The sequence below is a fragment of the Trichechus manatus genome, unplaced genomic scaffold (assembly GCF_000243295.1).
Source record: "Trichechus manatus latirostris isolate Lorelei unplaced genomic scaffold, TriManLat1.0 scaffold00035, whole genome shotgun sequence".
Taxonomy (NCBI): Eukaryota; Metazoa; Chordata; class Mammalia; order Sirenia; family Trichechidae; genus Trichechus; species Trichechus manatus.
Genome location: NW_004443971.1, coordinates 11,530,493 through 11,554,422, shown reverse-complemented (window position 1 = coordinate 11,554,422; position 23,930 = coordinate 11,530,493). Strand labels below are relative to the sequence as shown.

The 23,930-nt window shown below is 45.7% G+C and overlaps 1 protein-coding gene across 1 annotated transcript; it reads right to left on the bottom strand.

Annotated features, from left to right (window-relative positions):
• Window positions 1-937: 937 nt before the first annotated feature.
• On the bottom strand, window positions 938-19,875 carry GOLT1A (golgi transport 1A). Its single transcript, XM_004375252.1, has 5 exons — window positions 19,707-19,875; window positions 5,202-5,293; window positions 3,973-4,151; window positions 1,566-1,629; window positions 938-976 (listed from the first exon to the last, which is right to left on the bottom strand). Exons 1-5 carry the CDS (start codon window positions 19,729-19,731, stop codon window positions 938-940), a joined length of 399 nt encoding a protein of 132 aa, XP_004375309.1. The 5' UTR covers window positions 19,732-19,875.
• Window positions 19,876-23,930: the final 4,055 nt, after the last annotated feature.

Sequence of the window (23,930 nt, the reverse complement as noted above, 5' to 3'; positions counted from 1 at the left end):
TGGTACACACATAGAGAGCACGCCATAGATACTACGTGCATGCATCGTAAGTAGCCCGTCTCTTTCTGGAGCCTGCAAGAACTGTCTTTACCCTTGGAGGAGGGGCTCCCTACCTGGTGGCACAACAGTTAAGCATTCAGCTGCTAACCGAAAGGTTGGTGGTTTGAACCCACCCAGTGGCTCTTCAGGAGAAAGACCTGGAAATCTGCTTCTGTAAAGATTACAGCCTAGAAAACCTTATGGGGCAGTTCTACTCTGTCACATGGGGTTGCTATGAGTCAGAATCAACTCGATGACACCCAACAACAACAGGGGCTCCCCAGGGTAGGGACTGTTCACCTGTCAGACCGGGGCTCTCTGAAGTCAGGTCTCTACCCTCAGACAGGAAGCTCTCCCAGCCCAGGCTTCACCGGGTTGGTTCCCTGTGCAGACAAAAGTCTAATAGCTGAGAAGCACTTCCCGAGGATACGCAGGCTTAGTACTGACACTTGTCTCCTGCTCACTGCTGATGGGCTCAGCAGGACTACTGAGTGCCAGGGTAAGAAGTGCAGCCTCATGAGAGAGCAGGCTGACCCTTGCCACACGGAGGGGCGTGCACCCCTGAGGCAGGGGATGGACTTAATGGGCTGGAGACACCGACTTCTAGTCTCAGACACACTCACAGCTTGGGGATTTAATCTTTGCTTTTCTTCCCATAAATACAGGTCGGGGACATGATGCCAGCCCTGAGCTGATCTCCATGGGACCCTAGATCTCTGCTCCCCACAGTTCTGGTGGCCTTTTCAGGGGTGACAGCTCCATTCTTTCTTCTGGACTTGGGGAGTTCCAGGTGTGCTGGGGAGATGAGTCAGTGCAGGCGGGCCTGAGCGGGTGGCCCCCACTTCCCTTCAAGCCTCCTCATCCAATGATCCAAGTTCAAGGAGCTCATCTCTGCTGTTCAGACCACTGAGCTGGTACCTTGAAGCCTCCGGAACAGCTGTGGGAACCAAGAATCATTACTCCAGACAAAGAGTGGGGAGGAGACTCAATATCTAGGTTATTATGGAGCTGGCCTTGAGAACTGGGAGCAGTGCCAGGCACAGATATGGAGGAGGTGTGGGGGCTGGGCCCAGCTGGCAGGCGTCAATGTGCTGGCTGCTGGGCCTCCCTGGGCTCCCTAGAGAGCTCATATTCTGTCAGGTGCTTCAGAGAAAGGGAGGGGAAGGGGCTGGGGCTGGCCCCACTGCTCCCAAGCCTGCCCCAAGGGAAGACAGAATCTGCCACCTGCTCTCCCTTCGGTTCTTGGCAGTCATGACACACCCCTGCATGCCCGGACCCCAGACCTCGCCAGCTCCCCGGAAATCCTAGGCACTCAGGCTGGGTTATCTAGAGTCTCAGAGTCTCAGTTTCTTCCCTTTAATAAGGAACTATTAATTGTGCCTCCCATACCCACCCCTTAGGCATAACTGCCTGTAGCTGCCCTCATCTGCTCTTGTCAGGTGGAGAGGGTTCAGGGATGGGAAGAGGCACTGAAGGCCGGCAAACCCCAGGCCACCGCCACCCAGCCACAGGCAGCGTCTACTCACCGCACTCAGGAAGGGGATGTTGGAGGCACTGCCCAGGAAGCCAAAGATGACAGGGAAAAAGCTCCTAGGGGCAGAGGAGTGGAGGGAGGGGTCAGTGGCGGTCCAGGAGGGGAGGAAAGAGGGTAGCCAAGTTTGAGGTCCACCAGAAGGTTCAGGCTTAAGCAAAGTGCTGATGTATGCATCAACATGGACGAAGCTTGAAAACATTGTGCTGAGTGAAATAAGTAGATACAGAAGGACAAATACTGTAAGATCCCACTTACGTGAACTGTCTAGAATAGGCAAGTGCATAGAGGCCAGAGTTCCCAGGGGTGTGCAGCAAGGAGGACTCAGTGCTTAGGGGACACTGAGCGTCTGCTAAGGGCGATGGTATAATTTGGGAATGAATAAGGGTGATGGTTGAACAACCTGCTCAACATGATTAATGCCACTGACCTGTCCACGTGAAGACTGTTGAAATGTCACGTTTTGTTACATCATATATATTTACCACAAAAAAATAAAAATATAAATAAATAAAACGTATATGTGCCTAATTAAAAAAAAGGCTCAGACTTGACTCCCAAGAGAACATGGCTACCTGGGGCATGGGGTGCATGGAGGCAGGCTTGGTTCTGCACCCGTGTTTTAAGAGGCACCCAAGGGAAGTGGTTAGGAATGCAGGCTCTGGGGTCAGAGTCCTGGGGTTCAGATCTAGGCTCTACCACCTACTGGGGCACGTTCTTCAACTTCTCTGAATCTCAGTTTCAAGCGGCAAAACGGGGTTAAGTATAGTATAGGGCCTTAACACGAATTCTTCAAGGGCTTGGAGGCTCGGGGTTGGCAGAGGTGAGGGCAGGGGGAAAGAGATTACACTACAAATTCGAATTCTGGGTGAGCTGCTTCCTTTCCTTGGGCCTCAATTTCCTGAGGTTCAGCTGTACCTCTGAGGTCCCTTAGAGCTCCAATATTTTGTCCCTACAATGCTGCTACCAGGTGTCTTTGTCACGGTTTATTTTTCGTTGGAACTACCAAATATGCAGTGACCGCAATCACACACCTGAGCCAAACGGCAGCTATTGTTAGGATTTGTCTTCGCTACTAAATTGCACATTCCTCGGGAACCCTCTCCTTGTTGAGTGCCACAGTGCATACCTAGTCCTGTATTTGGCCTACAGTAGGTATTTATTGGAGCCCTGGTGGTGCAAAGGTTAATCGCTCAGTTGCTTATCAAAAGGCTGGCAGTTTGAACCCACCCAGTGGCTCCTCGGGAGAGAAGACCTGGTGATCTGCTCCCGTACAGATTACAGCCTAGAAAACCCTATGGGCAATTCTACTCTGTCACATGGGGTTGCTATGAGTCTGTCACGTGGGTTTGCTATGAGCTGTTGGCAGCTAACGATGACAACGACAGGTAGTTATTATGTACAGTATTTGACTATTTGAATAATGACATATTGGAATGTTGAATACATGAGTGATAGACCCAATGGCTGAGAAATTTCCTGGAAGCCACGCTACACTAGGACATTCAGGCTAACTGGGGCGTTTTCAAGGCTGCACTAAGCAAACCGAGGGCTCCTATAAGAACCCAGGGGTTCCAGATGCCAGCTCCTCCCCATGACTCCATAAGCCATGATTCTCCTAGTCCCCACTATCCCCATTCTCTCCCCATCCTTATCTTCACTGCTATCCTTTATTCTCCTTGAGCACCTCCAGTCCCTTCCCTTAAGGCCCATCTCAGGTCCTCTTCCTCTAGGACACCTCCCTGGCCTGCCTCCTCCAAGCTCCTACAGCCCTGACCACATGTGGCACACGTCATTTCTGGTTCCACCCTGCCATTCACCAGGCCCAGAGCTGACACAGGACAGGCTGAGGGATGTGGAGCCAAGAGACAGAGACACCTGATCAAGTGCAAGGTCCTTTGTACACTAGCTGTGAGACCTCGGGCAAGGGCAACCTCTCTGAGCTTTGGTTTCCTTACTTACAAAGTAGAGGAAAATCCTATAATGGGTCATGCAGGGGATAAAATGAGATGATTGTGAGCGTGCTTGGAGCAAATTAGAGGCTTGGCAAATGTTCGTTCACTGCCCTTCCTCCCCAGCTGGATCGTTAGAGACTTAAGGGAAGGCTTGTGTCTCCTCCCTGGTGACAGACACAGTGCTGGGTACACAGTAAGTGCTCAATGTTTGCTCATGGATGGGGTGATCCCTCCAATTTATCCTGCAACCTACTGTTGGAGGTGCTTTTCCAAAGCATCAGACTGATGCCCCTCCCCATTCTCAATCCTTCCACCGATCGCCATCTCTAGCAGGATAAAGTCCCAACTTCTACACACCCTGCTGGTGGGGCTGCCCAGACCAGTGGGTGGTCTCAGCTACTCAGAGGACTTGGTGGCCTGTCTGGGGTACCAGGGACATGCACTCACCTGAAGAGGCTAAAGAATCCGTAGGTTTCTAGGAACATGCCCAGGAGGGGCCAGCGCAGAAGCACAATGACCACACCCCCCAGGAAGAAGCCGGTTCCCTTGAGCTTATGCCGCTGGAAGAAGAAGGAAAACGTCTTCCTCAGGCCGATGATGAAGGACAGGCCAGTCAGGAACAGCAGCTGGGAGGGAGGGAGAGGAGCGTGAGAATAAACACACCAGCCCTCTCAGGAGTCAGGGGCTCAGACCTGGAGCAGACATGGGGCAGGACTTGCCAACTCTTCAAGGAGGGACGATATGAGAAAGGGTGATCCAGGAGCATGGCAAAATTTCAGAGCCCTGAATAATCGCAGCTGGTTAGGAGCAGAACTGCCCAGAGGCAGGGGGATGGACAAGGAGCTGGACTTTGAAGGTCTCTGGCTTCCCACCCAATTCTTTGGATCCCAAGAACTTCTTCGTAAATGATTTCATTTCTCATCACACCTCCCAGGGAAGGTGGGATAGGTACAGTGAGACTCTCCTCATTTTATAAAAGTGAAGACTGAGGCCTAAATAGGTTAGGCAGCCATACCCAAAGTCACATGGAACCTTCCTTCAGTGGCTGCACTGCCTATAGGATCATACTCCAGGCCCTCCACTATATGGTTCTATCACTGTTTTCAGCTTGCCTCCCGACGCTCCCTTAAGAGTGCCTAGGCTCCTGGCTTTCTTCCAGCATGCCCCATGCTTTCCCTCTTCTTTGCCATACCTTTTCTCTTGCTGGTCCATCCACTTGGAAGTGCTTTATCCACCTCCACCCCCATTTTCCTCCCCAAATTCCTGTTCATCCTTCTCCAACTGAATGTGGTCTCTTCCCTCTAAGGACTTTGTTTCATATTAAATGGGTTTATCTTATCCTGACCATACCGCTGTCCCTCCCCACGTTCCAAGTCACGTATGTACATGTTACCTCCCTCTCACTAAACTGTGGGAATGGATGGCAGGTACAGCATCCATCCTGGTACTCCACTTCCCTGCAGGCATCACACAGAGCTTGGCATGAGAATCCAGGTCTTTAGATTCTCCATGCCCAGCTGGCCCTGCTCTCTCCCCCTAGCAACCCTCTGCTGCCCAGGCTTGATGTTCGTGACCCCTCGATGGGCACACCTGAGTGAACTTAGAGCTGACCCTCCCGGCAACAGAGATTTCAGGAAAGTTGTGAGAGGAGAGTTATACAAGGCTGGGGCACTCACGTTTCCGAAGGCCAGGAGCACGGAATCAAAGTACAGAAGTATTCCAAAGACGATGAAGAAGATGCCGAAGCCGATGGTGCCCACACCAATCTCTGCAACAGGCAAGGAGATCGGAGTGGGATGGACTTTGGGGAGTAGATTAGAATGCCTGGAACTTTTCCCCATTGCTACTAGACAGGTACCCTCTAGGGTAGGGCTCCATTTCCATCCAGGAATCTCAGCTTCCATGCTCTTAAAGGATGATGGGTGAGAAGGGAAAGGAAGGGTGGGAACTAACCTATATGTAAAACCCATTACCACTGAGTCGATTTCGACTCATAGTGACCCTGTAGGACAGAGTAGAACTGCCCTATGGTGTTTCCAAAGCTATAAATCTTCACAGAAGCAGACTGCCACATCTTTCTCCCATGGAGCAGCTAGTAGGTTCAAACCACTGACCTTTTGGGTTAGCGGCCAAGCGCTTAACCACTGTGGGTGCTAACCAGGGCTCCTTAACCTATGTGTAGCACCTGGAATCTGTACCGGTCACCTTATATATACAATGGCATTCTGTCCTCACAATAGCCCTGTGAGGTAGCAAGTGCTACCCTCACCACCTTATAGTCTTCAAATGTTTCATTATCCAACTCATAATCTGTTTAAATTTCATCCTTGAGTCCCTTCATTTCATAACATTTTCATCACCCCAAAAAGAAACACTGTACCCATTAGTAGTAACTCCTCATTCCTTTCTCCCCCCGCCCCCACACCCCCAGCCCTTAGGCAATCACTAATCTATTCTCTATCCCTAAGAATTTGCTGATTTTGGACATTTCATATCAGTGGACTCATATACTATGTGGACTTTTGTGTTTGGCTTCTTTCACTTAGCATATCATTTTCAAGGTTCATCCATGTTGTAGCTTGTATCAGTACTATATTTCTTTTTATGGCTGAATAACATTCCATTGTATGGCTACAACATATTTTTATTTATCAATTAATTGATGGACATTTAAAATGTTTCCACTTTTTGGCTAGTATGAATAGTACTGCTATGGACATCTGTGTACAAGTTTTTGTGTGGGCATATGTTTTTCGTTCTCTTGGGCATACACCTAGGAGTGGAATTGCTGGGCCATATGGTAACTCTATATTTAACATTTTAAAGAACTGTCAAACTATTTTCCAAAGTCACTGCACCAATTTTAGCCATCCTAGTGGGTGTGTTGGCGAAGAATATTGAATATACCATGGACTGCCAGAAGAACGAACAAATCTGTCTTGGAAGAAACCGGAAGAATGCTCCTTAGAAGCAAGGATGGCAAGGCTTCATCTCACGTGATGTGGACATGTTATCAGGAGGGACCAGTCCCTGGAGAAGGACATCATGCTTGGTAAACTAGAGGGTCAGCGAAAAACAGGAAGACCCTCGATGAGATGGATTGACATAGTGGCTGCAGCAATGGGCTCAAGCATAACGATTGTGAGGAGGGCGCAGGCCCAGGTAGTGTCTCGTTCTGTTGTACATAGTGTTGTTATGAGTCAGAACCAACTCGAAGGCACCTAACAACAGCAGTGGGTGTGAACTGGTATCTCATTGTGGTTTTGATTTGCATTTCCTTAATGACTAATGATGTTGAGTATCTTTTCATGTGCTTATTGGCCATTTACATTTCTTCATTAGAGAAATGTCTATTCAAATCCTTTGCCCATTTTTTAATTGGGCTATCTGTCTTTATTGTTGAGTTGTAAGAGTTCTGTATTTATTCTGGATATAAGTCTCTTATCAGATACATGAGTTACAAATATTTTCTCCCATTCCATGGGTTGTCTTTTTACTTTCTGAATGGTGTCCTTTGAAGCACAGAAGTTTTTAGTTTTGATGAAATCCAACTTATCTGTTTTTTCTTTTATCACTTGTACTTTTTGTGTTGGATCTAACAAACACTTGCCTAATCCGAGATCAGGAAGATTTACTCCTATGTTTTCTTCTAAGAGTTTTATAATTTAGCTCTTATATTTAGGTCTGTGATCCATTTTGAGTTAATTTTTATATATGGTGTGAGATAGGGATTCGCCATCATCCTTTTGCACGTGGATATCCAGTTGTCCCAGCAGCATTTGTTGAAAAGACTATTCTTTCCCCCAGTGAATTGTCTTGACATTCTCGTAGAAAACGAATTGACCATAAATGTGTCTATTTCTAGACTCTCAGGTCTATTCCACTGATTTATATGTCCCCCCTTACCATTTGTACTCGAGTCCATCTTCTTTTCCTTCTCCATGACTTCATTCCATCAACTATCACATCTCTCACGGCTCTGATTCCTGCATTATTTCCATCAACATTCAAACTGACCCATTTGCCATCCATCCAAAAGAAAACCACTTCCCCAGGTCATAGATCTCCCACCATCTCTCACACTAATTTTTCTGCTTCTGTTCCCAGTTATGCTTCTGGACAGGGTTGTTTGCACGCATTGCCTTCACTTTTTCTGTTCTTAATAACTTTTTTTAAATTTGTTACACAGTTACACAAAACAAAGTAATTTACTAACCAATATGTATAGTTTGATCCTATCACTTTTTAAAGGTATCTGTATACATACATTTGTAAATGTATAAATAAAATTCAGAAAAGCATACAGCAAAAGGGCAGTAGTACTGCCACTAGACACTGCAGTGCGATTGTGACTTGTGGTTCAGCTGAGGCTGGAAAGGAAAAGGTAAAGCCCTAGAGGAACTTTCCCTTCTGATCCCAAATTTGATTGTTTGGATTTATATCTAACATGCATTGCTGTCATTTGTTGTTAGTTGCCATTGAGTTGGCTCTGACTCATGGTGACCCCATATGTAACAGAACAAAATGCTGCCCAGTCCTGAGCCATCCTCATGATTGCCAGCATGCTTGAGTCCACTGTTGCCTTTCAACCTAGGAGTCTTACCTTCCAGCACTATATTCTGTTGTGCTCCATAGGGTTTTTATTGACTAATTTTTAGAAGTAGATCACCAGGCCTTTCTTGCTAGTCTGCCTTTAGTCTGCAAGCTCTGCTGAAACCTGCCCACCATGGGTGACCCTGCTGGTATTTGAAATACTGGTGGCATGGCTTCTAGCATCACAGCAACACACAAGCCACCACAGTGCAACAGACTGACAGATGGCTGGTGGAACCAACGCACATACATCTTACAATAAAAAGAAAATAAGTCTAGCCATATTCAATAAATAAAACAAGTTACAAAACTATATATACAATAACCCTGTCAGTAATTTAAAAAGTATGGCTAGAGGTGAGTGATCCTTTTAAAAGAAAAGTCAGATCATGTTATCTACCTCAGAAGCCTCCAAAGGCTCCCCCAAAGCCTCCCACTTTACTCAGAGTAAAAGCCACAGTCTTTTTTTTTTTTTCAATTGTGCATTAGGTGAAAGTTTACAGCTCAAGTTAATTTCGCATACAAAAATTTATCTACATATTGTTATGTAACATTAGTTGTAATCCCCACAATGTGACAACACACTCCCCCTTTCCATCCTGGGTTTCTTGTGTCCATTCGACCAGTTCCTGTCCCTTCCTGCCTTCTCATCCTGCCTCCAAGACAGGAGCTACCCATTTGACCTCACGTATCTGACTGAACTACGAAGCACACTCCTCACAAGTATTATTTTTTGTTTTATAATCCAGTCTAATAAAAGCCACAGTCTTTTAAATGACCTCTAGGCTCTCTGTCGGATCTGGCTCTCCTCCATCCTCCAGCACCCCTCCATAACCTCATCCCTTCAGTCATTCCCCTCTAACCACACTGGTCTCCTTGTGGTTCCTCCCACAGGCTCGGTGAGCTCCATCCAGCCTTATAGCCTTGCTCTAGCTGTTCACTGTCGGACATGCTCTCCCCCCACGTGCTCCCACGGCCTCAAGTCTTCACTCAGTTTTCACCTTACCAATGAGGCCTGCCCCGACCATCCGACTGTACGTGGCAACCCCTCGCCCAACACACTGTATGTGCTCTTACACCCATACACTGCTGTACATTTCCACACTTTATCACCTCTGATATACACACCTGATCACTGACTTATTATGTTTATTGTTTTATTGTCTGTTTTTCCCCTTTAGAAAGTAAGCTCCTAGAAGACAGGGATCTTTGTTTGACTCACCTAGTATAGTGCCTAGCGCAAGGCAGGACTAAATAAATAAACATTAAATAAATGTTAAACAACTGAATGAAAGAATGACTCTATCACTTTAAATTTAAAAGCTTATCAAGTAATGAAGAACACTCATTCCTGGATTGAAAAGGTTTGAGTGCTCAGAAAAATAAATTACCGTGAAAGTTCAAAGCACCAGGGATAAAGAAAGACCTTAAAAGTGCCCAAAGGAAAAACATGTGGCAGGAAGAAGGGCTAGAAACAGAAGGTCATGAGATTCCTCCAGAACAACAGTGAATGCTAGTATTTAAAAAAAAAAAAAAAAAAAACCTTGCCATCAAGTCCAACTCATAGCAACCCTATAGGACAAAGCAGAACTGCTCCATAGGGTTTCCAAAGAGTGGCTGGTGGATTTGATCTGCTGACCTTTTGGTTAGCGGCCATAGCTCTTAACCACTGTGCCACCAGGGCCCCAAATGCTAGCATATGATGGAGCAATACCTTCAAAACTGAGGGGATATGATGTCAAACCTAGAAATCTCTACCTGGCCAAACAATCAATTAAAAATAGGTTAAATAAAAAATAGGTTCAGACATGGAAGGTCCTCCAGATTTTCTATCCTTGCAACCTATAGGATGATGTGACATTCTAAAACAAGACGTAAACCAAGGAGGAACCGTGGGATTAAGGCAACTGAGGATTCAAGAAGAGAAGGCAATTCCCAGAGTGATACCAGAGGGAAGGATAAGTTGTACAGTCCTGGGGAGTAGCCTGTACAGACGGGAACATGAGGACGGAGGATTCAGAAGAATGTTCGCAAGAGGGGGGAAAAAAAAACTGATAAATTATCCATAAGCTGTGAAGGCATATATATGTCCTTATGTTCCAGTCAACTGATAAAGACCAAAAAAGAAAAAAGAAGAAGAAATAACAATATAACATGCTGTTGAGAAATACTGAAATAAAGAAAAGAAACCACTAAAAATTTAAAGTGGCTGCTTTTATAAAGCAGGTATGGAGGTGGGTAGGGATGTGGCAAGAGTATCTTTTTAAACTACAATATGTATAACTTGATTAAAAATGTCTAAATTTTTAGACATTGAGGTTGGCTGAATTTAAAAAAAACATATAGGTAATTTTTAAAGAGAAAAAATTTTCTTGGACTTGTTAAGTAAAAGCTTAGAATTGATCCTACAACATCTGTGAAACTGGCATTATTACCATGTTTTCCAGTGAGGTTAAAAATCATTCTCGGTGTCTAGAGGAAGAAATGGGATGGATGGGTAGGTGGGGGATGGATGGATGGATGGATGGATGGATGGATGGATAGATGGATGGATGGATGGATGCAGACCCTAAACAATTATTGAGACTATATTTACTGCTAAGTTATACTTACAACTGAAAGAAAATGAAACAACACAATTGTCTTGTGGATAGTTCATTTTTCATAATCTGTTACCATGCAGATTTTAAGAGGACTAGAATCAGTTCCAGTATAGAAATAAGGCCAAAGAGCTTCTTTAAAAGAATCATTAAACATAAAGATAAGATCTATCATTCAAATTATAAACTGAAACCTCACCAACTCATACTCCAGAAAAAAGCCAGTCTTACTGGGGCTCACTTTCAGCAGGAACTGGATTCTCTTAGAACCCAGTGCAGCACCATTATTCTCAATGTACTTCCCAGTGGCCCAGAAACCATTCTCTACAAATGGCTGATGCCTCCTGTGTCTGGGAAAAGTCTGACACACTTCCGTGGTCCATTTGGGCTAGTTTCCTCCTTCCACCTGCCTGAAGGAAGTCTCTTAGAGTCCAGGACAGCCGGGCGGAGGAAGTACAATCTCCTTGGGTCATTATGAAGGTTTTGTTCTGTCTCTGCATGCCCTGACTTTTCTATTCTCAGAGACATTAAGCTGAGGAGCTACATCTACACAAATTGTTGTGATAATATTGTACAGACCAGGTTATTGTGGAGGAAAGCCTCAACCATATTTCTTTAATCTGAATGATAAAGGTATTTTAAGTTTGTATGCCTGTCATAAAATATCTGTTATTAATTTATACTTTCCATAAAATATGTCATTGATTCCTGTTCTGACTGTATCCTCTTTGACTCTATCTCCCTTAGTAAATGTTTTCATGTAGAAACATGATCTGAACATTTTGTTGGGATTTCATTTTGTTTTGTTAAAATATACATATCTTCATCCCATAAGCACTTAAGAACAGCCCCTTATTCAGTTTTTAGAAACAGCATAAGTTTCTCAAATTCAGACTTTATTTCTCCTCCCCTGTATGATACTTTCTTCTTACACAACGATGATTACATAGTTAGGCCTGCAACTTGCTCCACACATTTCATCAAGGGCTCGTGCAGGTCCAGGACTTTCCTGACGGGGGCGGCATCGCTTATGGGCTAGGCTTAGTGCTTCCAGCGTTCAGGGGAGAAACTGCACGATGCACACAAAACCTCACAGAACACGGTCAGCAACTGTGTTTTTCACACACAAGCGTCAGTCCTTGCCTCTGCCTCTTGGCTTCCTCTGATTAGAGTAGCTTATTGATCTTAGTCAAGTTATCCAGCTGGGGGTTGCTCCTGAAGTTCTTCTCCTGAGAACAACATGGCAGAGAAGGCAGGGGAGCGTGTCATATAAGCGCTCCCAAGAATGCCTGTAGTCGATGATCCCTGTAACCCAGACAGAGGGGGCAGCGCGCCCCCGCCTGGACGTCAGCCAGAGTTATCACATGTTTTAGCAAGCCGAGAACAAGGGAGAGGAAGGCTAAGGTAAGTCCTCAACGATGCCTGGTTCTCCAGGGCGCCACCTAGTGAGAAGCTGCGAGCTTCCCACATCGCACTGACCAGCAGTAGGTGTCCCTGGCGTCACACGTTGTTGGCAGCCCAGATGCTCTGTTTAGCCCCCTCCCCTGCAGCTCCAGATAAAGAATCATTTAACATAGAGAAGTAAGATCTATCATTCAAATTATAAACTGAAACCTTACCAACTCGTACTCCAGAAAAAATCCAGTCTTACTGGGTCTCACTTTCTCAAGGAACGCCCACAGCCTGCAGCCTATGGCAGATGAGATGAGGTGGCTGCCCCCCATCTCCACACTCCACCCAGTAACTGAACCAAAAAAAGAAAACCGTTGCCGTCGAGTCGATTCCGACTCATAGAGCTTGAGTTTCTTTCTTGCTCCAGAAAACAGCCACAGCTCCGAGGAAAGGAACATCCTGTAGCAGGTGGCTGTACAGGGAGGCTCAAAACCCCATTTCCTTTTTTTAAATTTTTATTCATTTTTTTTAACAATCACAAAAGTTCAGAAAAGTTGCAAGTACAGTACAGAGAATTTTTTTCCTTAACAGTTTGAGAGTAATTGCTAACTGATATCTCATCACTCCGAATACTCTGGCGTGATTTTCCTTTATTCTCCTACACAGCCAGGACGCAACTGCCAAAATTAGGAAATTAACATAGATACATGACTACCATGGAGCCCTCAGGCCCCATTCAAGCTTCATCAACAGCCCCAAGAACTTCCTTTACAGCAAAAGGACCCAGTGCAGAATCACATTGCATTTAATTGTCTCTTTAGTCTCTTCCGTTTGGTTCCTCAGTCTTTCCTTGACTTTCATGACCTTGACGCTTTTGAAGATTCGGGCCAGTTATTTTGTAGATATCGATTTGGGAGTGTCTGATGTTTCCTCAGGTCCCTGGGTGATGCAGATGGTTTGCGCTTGACTACTAACTTAAAGGTTGGTGGTTCAAACCCACCCAATGGTGCTACAGAAGAAAGGCCTGGCAATCCGCTTCTTTAAAGATTACAGCCAAGAATACCCTATGGAGCAGTTCTCCTCCGACACACATGGGGTCGCCATTAGTTGAAATCGACTCAACGGCAACAATTTTTTTTGTTTTTGATGTTTCCTCAGCTCATGCATGTTTGGCAGAAACACCAGATGGGATACAGTATTCTTCTCATTGCTTCCCATTAGGTGGTACACAGTTTCAATTTGACTATTATTGATGACGTTTACTTTAATCAATTAAGGTGTTGTCTGCCAGGCTCCTCCACTCTAAAGTTACTCCCCACCCCTCACCTCAACCCCCGGGGGGATACCCTCCTCACCCTGCCTTGGCTCTGACACCTCACACCAGGCCACCAGGACACCCACAATGTGAGCACCCTTCTCACCCTGCTGGGGCTCTGATGCCTCGCTCTGGGTCACTGCACTTCCCCCATCACCTTTTTGTTCCAGCTGATGGTTTAAGGGAGCCCAGGTGGTGCAGTGGTTAAGTATTTGGCTGCTAACCAAAAAGGTTAGCAGTTTGAATCCACCAACTGCTCCTTGGAAACCCTTTGCGGGTAGTTCTACTCTGTCCTGTAGGGTCGCTATGACGATGGCAACGGGTTTGGTTTACTAATGGCTTTAGGACTGAATTGTTCAGGACGGGGAAGAAGTGAAGCAGAAAGAGGAAGCACTTGATTCACTTTTAAGAAATTAACAATACTGATTAATAGTAATAATAGTCAGCACTTATCAGTAAACACTATGTGCCAGGCACAGTCTAAGCATTTTAAGTATATTAATTAACTCTTTTAATTTTCATAACTACCTGTTATGGGTTGAATTGTGTCCCCCCAAAAGATATGTTGAACTCCTAACCCTCGGTACCTATGAATGTGATTTTATTTGGAAATAGCATCTTTGCAGATGTGATTAGTTAAGAAGAGGTCATACTGGAGTAGGGTGGGCCCTAATCCATGCAACTGGTGTCCTCATAAAAGAAGAGACAAAGACAGAGAGATGCAGAGAGAAGACAGCCACGTGGGGACCAGAGGCAGAGACTGGAGTCATGCTGTCTTGAGCCAAAGGACGCCTGGGGCTACCAGGGGCTGGGAGAGAACAGAAAAGCTCTTCCCCCAGGGCCTTCAGAGAGAGCAGGGCCCTGCCTACACCCTGAATTCAGACTTCTATCCCCCAGAGCTGTGAGAGAATACATTTCTATTGCTTTAAGCTCTATAACCTGTTGCTTTTGAGTTGACTCTGACTCATAGCGACCCTATAGGACAACGAAGAACTGCCCCATAGGTTTTCAAGGCTGCCACCTTCATGGAAGCAAGCAGCCACATCTTTCTCCCGCAGAGCGACTGGTGGGTTGGAACTGTCAACCTTTCGGTTAGCAACCAACTCCATGACCACTGCGCCACCACGGCTCCCTTTTTTTAAAAATTTTTTTATTTTTTCCCATACAAAGATTTATACATACATTGTTATGTGACTCTAATTGCTCTCCCCATACTGTGACAGCACACTCCTCCTTCCCACCCCTGATTCCCTGTGTCCATTCAACCAGCTCCTAACCCTCTCTGCCTTCCCATCTCACCTCTGGACAGAAGCTGCCCGTTTAGTCTCTTGTATCTACTTGAGCTAAGAAGCACACTCCTCACGAGTATCACCTTATGTCCCACCGTCCAGTCCAATCCCTGTCTGAAGAGTTGGCCTCAGAAATTGTTTACGTTCTGGGCTGATAGAGAATCCAGGGGCCATGCTTTCCGGGGTTCCTCCCATCTCAGTCAGACCATTAAGTCCGGTCTTCTTACTAGAATTTGAGTTCTGCACCCCACCTTTCTCCTGCTCCATCAGGGACTCTCTATTGTGTTCCCTGTCAGGGTGGTCATTAGTGGTAGCCGGGCACCATCTAGTTCTGGTCTCAGGCTGATGAAGTCTCTGGTTTATGTGGCCCTTTCTATCTCTTGGGCTAATGCTTTCCTTGTGTCTTTGGTGTTCTTCACTCTCCTTTACTCCAGGTGGTTGGGACCAGTTGATGCATCTTAGATGGCCGCTTGCAAGCTAAGACCAGGGCTCCCTTTTAAGCCATATAAACCAAAAAAAAACAAACCTGTTGTCATCGAGTCGATTCCAACTCATAGCGACCATATAGTTGGTGGTAATTAGTTACAGCAGCTCTAGGAAACCAATACACCATCTATGAGGTCGGCCCTGCGGTGCACCCCATGTCACAGACAGAACTGGAGCACTGGGAGGTGAAACCACTTGCCCAGGGCACACAGCCAGCAACTGGAAGAATGAGCATTTCAACCCAGTCGCCTGGCTCTAGGAAAGGCGGCTTTAACCCACTACTTCAGACCCTTCCAGCTTTTGCCCTCCACCCCTCCACAGAAATTGCTCCTGCTTTGGTCATGTCCACCCCTGGTGGCACAATGGTTAAGGGCTATGGCCACTGACTAAAAGGTCGGCAGTTCGAATCCACCAGCTGCTCCTTGGAAACCGTTTGGGGCAGTTCTACTCCATTCTATAGGGTCGTTGTGAGTCAGAATCAACAAGACAGAATGGGTTTTTTATTTATTTATTTATTTTTGTTGTCATCAGCGACCTCCATATTAACAAGTCCAATGGACAGGCAGCAGTCCGCCTCTGTCAGTGGGTTGACTACTCCCTCCTTGAAATATTCTTTCTCTTTTTTCCTGCTGCTCCAACCACTCTTTCTCAGTCACCTTTGCCAGCTCCTACTTCTCTCTTCCTCTGAGGATTTGAGCTTACTTCTCATCTTATTTTCATACCTATTCCTATGCCTTTAAATATCACTGTGTGCTGACAATATCCACATTTATCTTCCTAGCCCATGCCTTTCTGGCATGAGTTTCCAAACTCATATCCAACTACTTACTTGGCAAATCTGCTTGCTGTTCTCTCAGGGATATTGAACTCAACAGGTCCAAAACCAAGCTAATGATCCTCCTTCCTTAAACCCACACCTCCCTCCCTCAATTTTCCCCAAACAAGTAAAAATGCCACCAGCACTGACCTAGGCCCCGAGGGCCATCACTGATTCTCCCCCCTGCTCATGCTGCCCTTCTCCCATTCAACCCACAGCTATGCTTTATTGATTCTTCTTCCAAAACGTATCTTGAAAAGCTGCCCACTTCTCATCCCTCAATTCCAAGCCACCACCATCTCTTTCCCAGACTCCTGCAACAGCCCCCAATTAGTCTCCTGCTTCATTCTTGCCACTGTCCCATCCCTCCTCCACATAGCAATCAGGAATCTTGGAAAACATACAATCGGATCATATTACTGTACTACTCAGAATTTTCATTGACTTCTCTCTGAACTCAGAACAAAACACAGAGGCCTTCCCATCCGTACCAGGGCTTACAGGCCCTGTGCAATTGGGCCTAAGCCTGCTTGTCCAACTTCATCTCCTGCCACTTCCCCTCTTGCCTACCCCACTCCAACCACACTGCTCTTCCTGGTTTCCATTAACTTTCCTGCCCCAGGACCTTTGTATATGCGATTTCCTCACCTGGATCACTCTTTTCCCACTTGTCTTCTGACTCATCTATCAGGTCTCAACTCAAATTCCTCAGGGAAACCTGGTCCACTCTGTGCTCCTTGACCTAAATCTGGTTCCCTCATTGTTGTCTCTCATAGGACTTGCCACATTCTTCACAGAATTCATCACATTTGGTAAAGGTATATTTACTTGCATGCTAACTGATTTAATAAAATGTTGGTGCACCACTGGGCTCAGGCCTTAGACCTCTTCTCTATATAATTTTATTCCCTAGTCAGTGGTTCTCAAGGGGGAGGGAGGGGAGATTTTTCTCCCCAGGGGACATTTGGTAATGTCTGGAGACATGTTTGATTGTCTAACTGGGAGAGAGGCATTCCAGTGGCATCTAGTGGGTAGAGACTGAGGATGCTGCTAAAATCCTACAATGCACAGGACAGCTCCCAATAATGGAGAGTTATCCTGCTCAAAAACGTTGGCAGAGCTGAGGCTGAGAAACCCTGTCCAAGCGATCTCATGGACTTTCATAGTTTTAAATCCATCTATATGCTGGCAATTCCCAGATTTATCTCTCCAACCCAGGCCTTGAACTCCAGACTCATGTATCAGACTGCCTCCTTGACATCTCACCTGGATGTCTAATGGCACATCAAACTTAACATGTCCAAAACCCGACTACCACTTTCCCCCCATTCTACCCTTCTAATTGCTCAGGCTAAAAATATTAGAGGCATTCTGGACTCTTCTTTCTCTTCCACCCCTTATCCAACCCATGAGCAAATTCTTCCAGCAGTTCCCTCAAAACGGGCCCGATGTTGACCACTTCCACCACTCCATTGCCACCATCTTGGTCTCAGCCTCCACCATCTCTTGCCTCAGAACTGACCTCCCTGTTGCTACTTTCACCCTTCCACATCTATGTATTCTCAGCCCAGCAGCCAGAGTGATCTTTTATAAAATATAAGCAGATTGTATCACTCCTCTGCATAAAACTCCACGATGAGTTCCCATGTTATGTGGATAAAACCAAAGTACTTACAGTGGACTACATGCTCTGACCCTTCAGTGATCTCTCTGACCTAAAACCCTACTAGTCTCTCCCTTACTCACTCTGTTCCAGCCACATCAACCCTTTGTTATTCCTCAAATACATCAAGAATGCTAGTGCCTCAGGTGGCGAAGTGGTTAAGAGCTTATCTGCTAACCAAAAGGTCAGCGGTTCAAATCCACCAGCTGCTCCTTGGAAACCCTATGGGACAGTTCTCCTGTGTCCTATGAAACAGAATCAACTCGATGGTGATGGGGTTGGCTTTTGTTTTGGTCCCCTCTTCCTGGAACATTTTCACCTCCAGATAGCTGCGTGGTTTTGCTTGCTTCCTTCCTGTAAGTCTCTGTGTAAAAGGCACCTTCTCAGGGAAGTCTTCCCTGACCATTCAATGTAAAATAGTAATCCTCCTACCGCACACTCCCTAGCCTCCTTACACAGTTTTATTTTTGTCCAGAGGACTTTTCACCATTTGACATACTATATATTTACTTCTTTATTTGTTAATCATCTGTCTCTCTTCTCAAGAGCGTAAGCAGCGAATTTTAAAAAGTTGCCATGGAGTTGATTTTGACTCATGGTGACCCCATGCGTTGCAGAGTAGAGCTGTGCCTCATGAGGTTTTCAAGGCTGTGACTTTTTGGAAGCAGATTGCCAGGCCTTTCTTCTAAGGCGCTTCCAGGTAACTTCGAATCACCAACCTTTCCGGTAGTAGTCTGCTTAACCATTTGCACCACCCAGGGACTCCTGAAGCGGGGACTGTGTCTGTTGTGTTCACTGTTGTATACTCTAAGCCCAACACAGAGCTATATGCTGAGCTGTTTGCTCAGTAAACGAATGAATACTATCGCCAGTTCATAGATGAGAAACTGGGGCTCAGAGGCTTTAAGTAACTCACCCAAATGAAATTTGTTGTTGTTAGGTGCTGTCAAGACAATTTTCAACTCATAGCGACCCCATAGGGTTTTCTAGGCTATAACTTTATGGGAGCAGATCGCCAACTCTTTTTCCAACGGAGCCACTGGGTGAGTTAGAACCCCAACCCTTAAGTTAGCAGCCGAGTGCTTAACCATTGCACTGCCAAACCTAATGCCGCTGAGTTGATTCCAACTCATAGCAACCCTATACGACTGAGTAGAACTGCCCCATAGGGTTTCCAAGGCTGTAAATCTTAACAGAAGCAGACTGCCACATCTTTATCCCACAGAGCAGCTGGTGGGTTTGAACCACTGACCTTTTAGTTAGTAGCGGAGTGCTTTAACCACTGTGCCACCCAAACCAAAACCAAACCCGTTGCCATCGAGTCAATTCCAATTCACAGCAACCCTAAGAGGGCAGAGCTGGCGGATTCAGACTGCTGACCTTCTGGTTAGCAGCTGAGCTCTTAACCACTGTGCCACCAGGGCTCCCTTAAATGGAATTTACACCCTCCTTCTTCCTGTTCCAGAGCCACAGTTCTCCCCAGCCCTCCTGGACTCTGCACCTGGGGACCACCTTCCTGCCTCTCCCCTCAGGGAAGGGGAGGGATGTTTAGGAGTGAGGATATGGTGATCTGGGGAGGGGCCGAGTTTCGGTTCTGATAAGAGGGGATCCAGGACCTCAGGAGATCTTGAGGGTTTGTGGGAAAGATGTCTGAATGGCAGACGCCTGCTCCTGCTGAGCCCACCGAGGCAGCACTGGGGCTCCAGTTTTAAGAACCCTGAATGGGAAAGGGATCAGCTTGACTGGCCAACTTGCCAGTTCCCCCAGGCACTAGCCTCTGGCTACCTGGTGGCCCTCAGCAACCCCCTACCCACTGGAAAGCAGGGGAGCCACACCCAGCTCTGGGTCCTGCTGCCTCAGGGATGCCAACACAACAGCTCCCAGTCATTGGCTCCAGAGGTCACCCTTGAGGGTTCCCCCAGTGATCCCGCTGAGAGGGCCCGCGTCTCCGCCCTACACTGGCCTGGATACCCTAGTTCAGCCCAGCCCCCTCTGCGGCACTCGGGCACCGGTCCCTCGCACTCACTCTGCCATTCAGTGATGGAGATCATGCCGCAGTCTGCCTGGGGGGCCTTCCGGGTTGAAGCCGGCAAGTGGTGAGGAGCGGAGTGGACCGAGCTTGTACATGCTGATGGCAAGCTGACCCTTGGCAAGTTGTGAAATGAGCCTCTGGTCAATCATTAACTCCCCGTCCATTCCTCTACTCACACTCCCGCACACAAACGGCGGCTTAAAGTCGCAGGCTCAGTTCACGGGGCTTTTCCCAGAGGGCACTGCCCCCTCCCACACACCCCGCCCACCTGACCCTTTCTGCCCCTCCTCCATGCCCTGCGGCTGAATTCGGCTGCTCGCATCTCTACGAAACCTGGCATGCAGTATGGAGGAATTGCGGTCTCGGGGGTTCCCAGGTTCCTTCCTTTGTTTGGTAGAGGGTATGGGAAGAGTTGGAATCTATGCATCTCTTTGGAAATGTACTGAATTCATTTTGTGAGTAGTTTTCCTTGTACTAGTACCCATGCTAGACGCTAGGGGGCGATAAGCAACTGAGTAAAACCTGTTGCTGTCAGATTAATGGGAGAGTCAGACTGGGTTAAATCAAGGGCAAAAGCACCGGAGGGGGTTAGACAAAAAGGGCTTCGACCTCCTTTCCCCCAACGGTGTCCAGTTTTGGACTGTGGTTGCGCTGTGGAAGACGAGGCCTGAATTTAGGCTTGGGGTGGGCTGGATGGTTCAGGAGGCCTGGTTCTCGTTCACCCACCAGCTGTGCAGACAGAGGTGTACTCTTCCCTGCTCTGTGGGCCTGAAAAGAGACAGGGTAGATAGTTTCTGGAGTCCCTGGGTAGTGCAAATGGTTAACGTGCTCAGCTGCTAACCAAGAGGTTGGAGGTTCCAGTTTACCCAGAGGTGACTTGGAAGAAAGGTCTGGCAATCTACTTCTGAAAAATCAGCCATTGAAAACCATGTGGAGCACGGTTCTACTCTGATACACACGGAGTCATCATGAGTCGGAGCTGACACCCTGGCAATTGGTAAGATAGTTTCTAGGTTCTAACGTCCTTTCTCCTGTTGTGGAGTGCTGGTCTTCAACACCATTAGACCCCACACACCTTTTTGTAATGTCCTCTATATCCTGAAATGAAGTTCATAGATGATAAAACTGATCTATACACATCATTTTAAAAAACTCAAAAAAAATTAACTATCATGAAAAGGAGGGACAAAAAGAATAATTTATGATAAAACATGATGTCTCTCCATATATACACACTCAGGCAAGACTTACTAGAATGCATAAGGAGGTAGGCAGAACAGATGGCTTGCACCTAATTATAATAAATAAGCTGGAATTTAAGAGAAATAGAAGACCAGAGCTATTCCATGTAAAAAACACACACACATGCAAAGTGAAAGAGTAGTAGCAGTAAACGCTAGAATAAAAACTGATGTTAGGTAAGGAATAACAGACTAGATGCACTTGTGTAGACTGAGTGAAAGACGGAAATAACCTTGATAGTAGTGGGGATGATACAACAAAGCAAATTCGAGATGACCAAGTGGAAACAATGAGGAAGTATGATGTTCATGGGAATGAGCTGGGCCTTACTTAGGTGTGTATTGCCAAATAGCACCCTGTGTTATGACGTCGAACGGGGTATTGATGGAATATCAGAAATATATATATCTGTCCTGAAATGCCACCACATATTGAGGTAAAAATTCAGTCTCCAGGACTGTGAAGAGCCTTGGAGAGCTTATATTTCTGGTACACACTGGGGAATAGAGGGTGGATTCGACAGAGAAATGATGATAAAAGCAGCTGAGAGCAATTCCGTGGTGGCCCCTGGGAGTGTGGTGGAGAAAGACAGAAAAGCAACAGGCGACTCTCCAAAACATTTCCACATAGGTGTTCATCTTTGGGCCGCAAACACCTTAAAAACAGAAAGAGTGGTAACGATATGAAATAATTTCTAAAAACTTCTATTAAGGAGATCCAGTGAGAGCCCCTGCATTTCAAGTATCTCTGCTTTAACGATGTTTGGTTCTCAGATAGCCTCTGTTAAGTATCTGTAGTTGGTCTCTGCTTATTCAGTAATATCCGACCGCACTGGAACCGTTTTCAAACAAATATATCATCATTGGAATATTACAGTGCATTATGCAGACAATGCTTGGGGTAAACTAGTCAGTAATTTTGAGAAACCTGCCTTTGCTCCATTTATTTCCTCCCCATAACAATCACCTGCTAACCTACTGAGCTATTCATGAAGCTTATAAAAATGAAAAGCTTATAAAAACTTTTCAGCATAATTATGAATTGAAGTATGACTGACAGATACTGTTAGTAGGTTTAGTCCAGTCGAACATTCTAATGTCATGTAAGAGATGAAACAATTCTTTATTTTGAGAATCTGTCCTGGGCATTGCAGCCACTAAGCCTCAGGAGAGTATTGCCCCGCTATCACTGAGACAACCAAAAAAACCGAAAAAAAACAAACCTGCTGCCCTAGCGTTGATTCTGACTCATGGCAATCCCGTGTATGACAGAGTAGAACTGAGCTCCTTAAGGTTTTCTTGGCTGTAATCTTTATGGTAGCAAATCACCAGGCCTTTCTTCTGTGGTGCTGGTGGTTGGGCTTGAACACCAACCTTTAGGTTAGTAGCCCAGCACAAACCGTTTCTGCTACCCAGGCAACCAAAAAAAAAAAAAAAAAAAAAATACCCCAAACTCCTTGCTGTTGAGTGGATCCTGACTCATAGCGACCCTAACTGCCCCATAGTTTCCAAGGCTGCAGATCTTCACAGAAGCAGACTGCACATGTTTCTCCCATGGTGCAGCCAGTGAGTTCTAACCACTGACCTTTAAGTTAGCAGCCCAGTGCTTAACCACTGCACCACCAGGGCTCATTGAGGCAAGCAAAACCAAAAAAACCAAACCCGTTGCCGTCAAGTCGATTCTGATTCATAGCAACCCTATAGAACAGAGTAGAACTGCCCCCATAGAGTTTGCAAGGAGCGGCTGGTGGAATCGAACTGTCAATCTTTTGATTAGCAGCTGAACTCTTAACCAGGGCTCCAGTGAGGCAAGCAACCCCTCAAGTTTCAGAATGCCCCCTAGGGGGCAGTATCAGCCCATTGAGAACCACTGTTGGTTAGGATCTTGGGCTGTAAAGGAGAAGTGCCCAGGGCTTCAGCGTAGCTCCTTGAGACCTTCCTCATTATAGGCAGTCCCCGGATAACTAACGAGTTTCGTTCCTAAGTCTGTCTTTAAGTTGAATTTGTCCGTACATAGTTTGTATCTAACATCAGTTAGTCAAATGTTTGTATATAGTACACCTTTGTATGCATAAATAACATTAAAGAAACACCTCCAGATACACTAAAACATCTTTCACACAATATAGTAATAATAATAATTATTATATTTTGATGCGCCTCACAAAGTAGCGCCCACTTGTTATTACAAACCATTGTATGTACCTCAAATTTTTAATATAATAGGCTTTGCAGAGATTGGTTCATAACTACGGGTTGTATGTAAGTCGAACGTTCGTAACCCAGGGACTGTCTGTGTTTAACCCTCCTGTGACTCAGCTTCTTGGATAATAATAGTACCTACCTCATAGAGTTATCTCAAAGATTAGTGAGTTAATACACGTGAAATGCATTGAATTAGTTACCTGGCACAGAATAAGCATTTGCCAAGCCATTGTTATTGTACTATTGTTATTACTGTTGCTCTTATGGCATAGTTATAATAATTACTATTGTTATTAATACTGCTATTATTGGTATACTTTTTTAAAAATTTTTTTTATTGTACTTTAGATGAAGGTTTACAGAACAAATAGTTTCTCATTAAACAGTCAGTACACAACTTGTTTTATGACATTGGTTAACAACCCTACGACATGTCAACCCTCTCCCTTCTCAACCTTGGAGGACCCTTTTCTTGGTGAAAATATACATAGCCAAAGTTACACCATTTCAAAAGTTTCTACATGTTCAGTTCAGTAACATTGATTACATTCTTCCAGTTGTGCTGCTATTTTCACTAACCTTTTCCCAATTAGTCCATCACCATTATCTTCAACTCACTGCCCCCTAGGCTTCCCATCAAACGTTTTGAGCTGCTGTTGTCAATTTGATCTCACATAATTTTTTTTTTTTTTTTGGTACCTTAGATGAAGGTTAGCAGAACAAATAGTTTCTCATTAAACAGTTAGTACACATATTGCCTATGACAATGGTT

Excerpts from the sequence above, each read along its gene's own strand:
- GOLT1A (XM_004375252.1), bottom strand. The coding sequence starts at position 19,731 with ATGATCTCCATCACTGAATGGCAGA. Across the intron at positions 4,152-5,201 it reads TGCTCCTGGCCTTCGGAAAC|CTGCTGTTCCTGACTGGCCT; the intron begins GTGAGTGCCCCA and ends CCTCCCTCCCAG. Across the intron at positions 977-1,565 it reads ACATCCCCTTCCTGAGTGCG|CTGTTCCGGAGGCTTCAAGG; the intron begins GTGAGTAGACGC and ends TGGTTCCCACAG.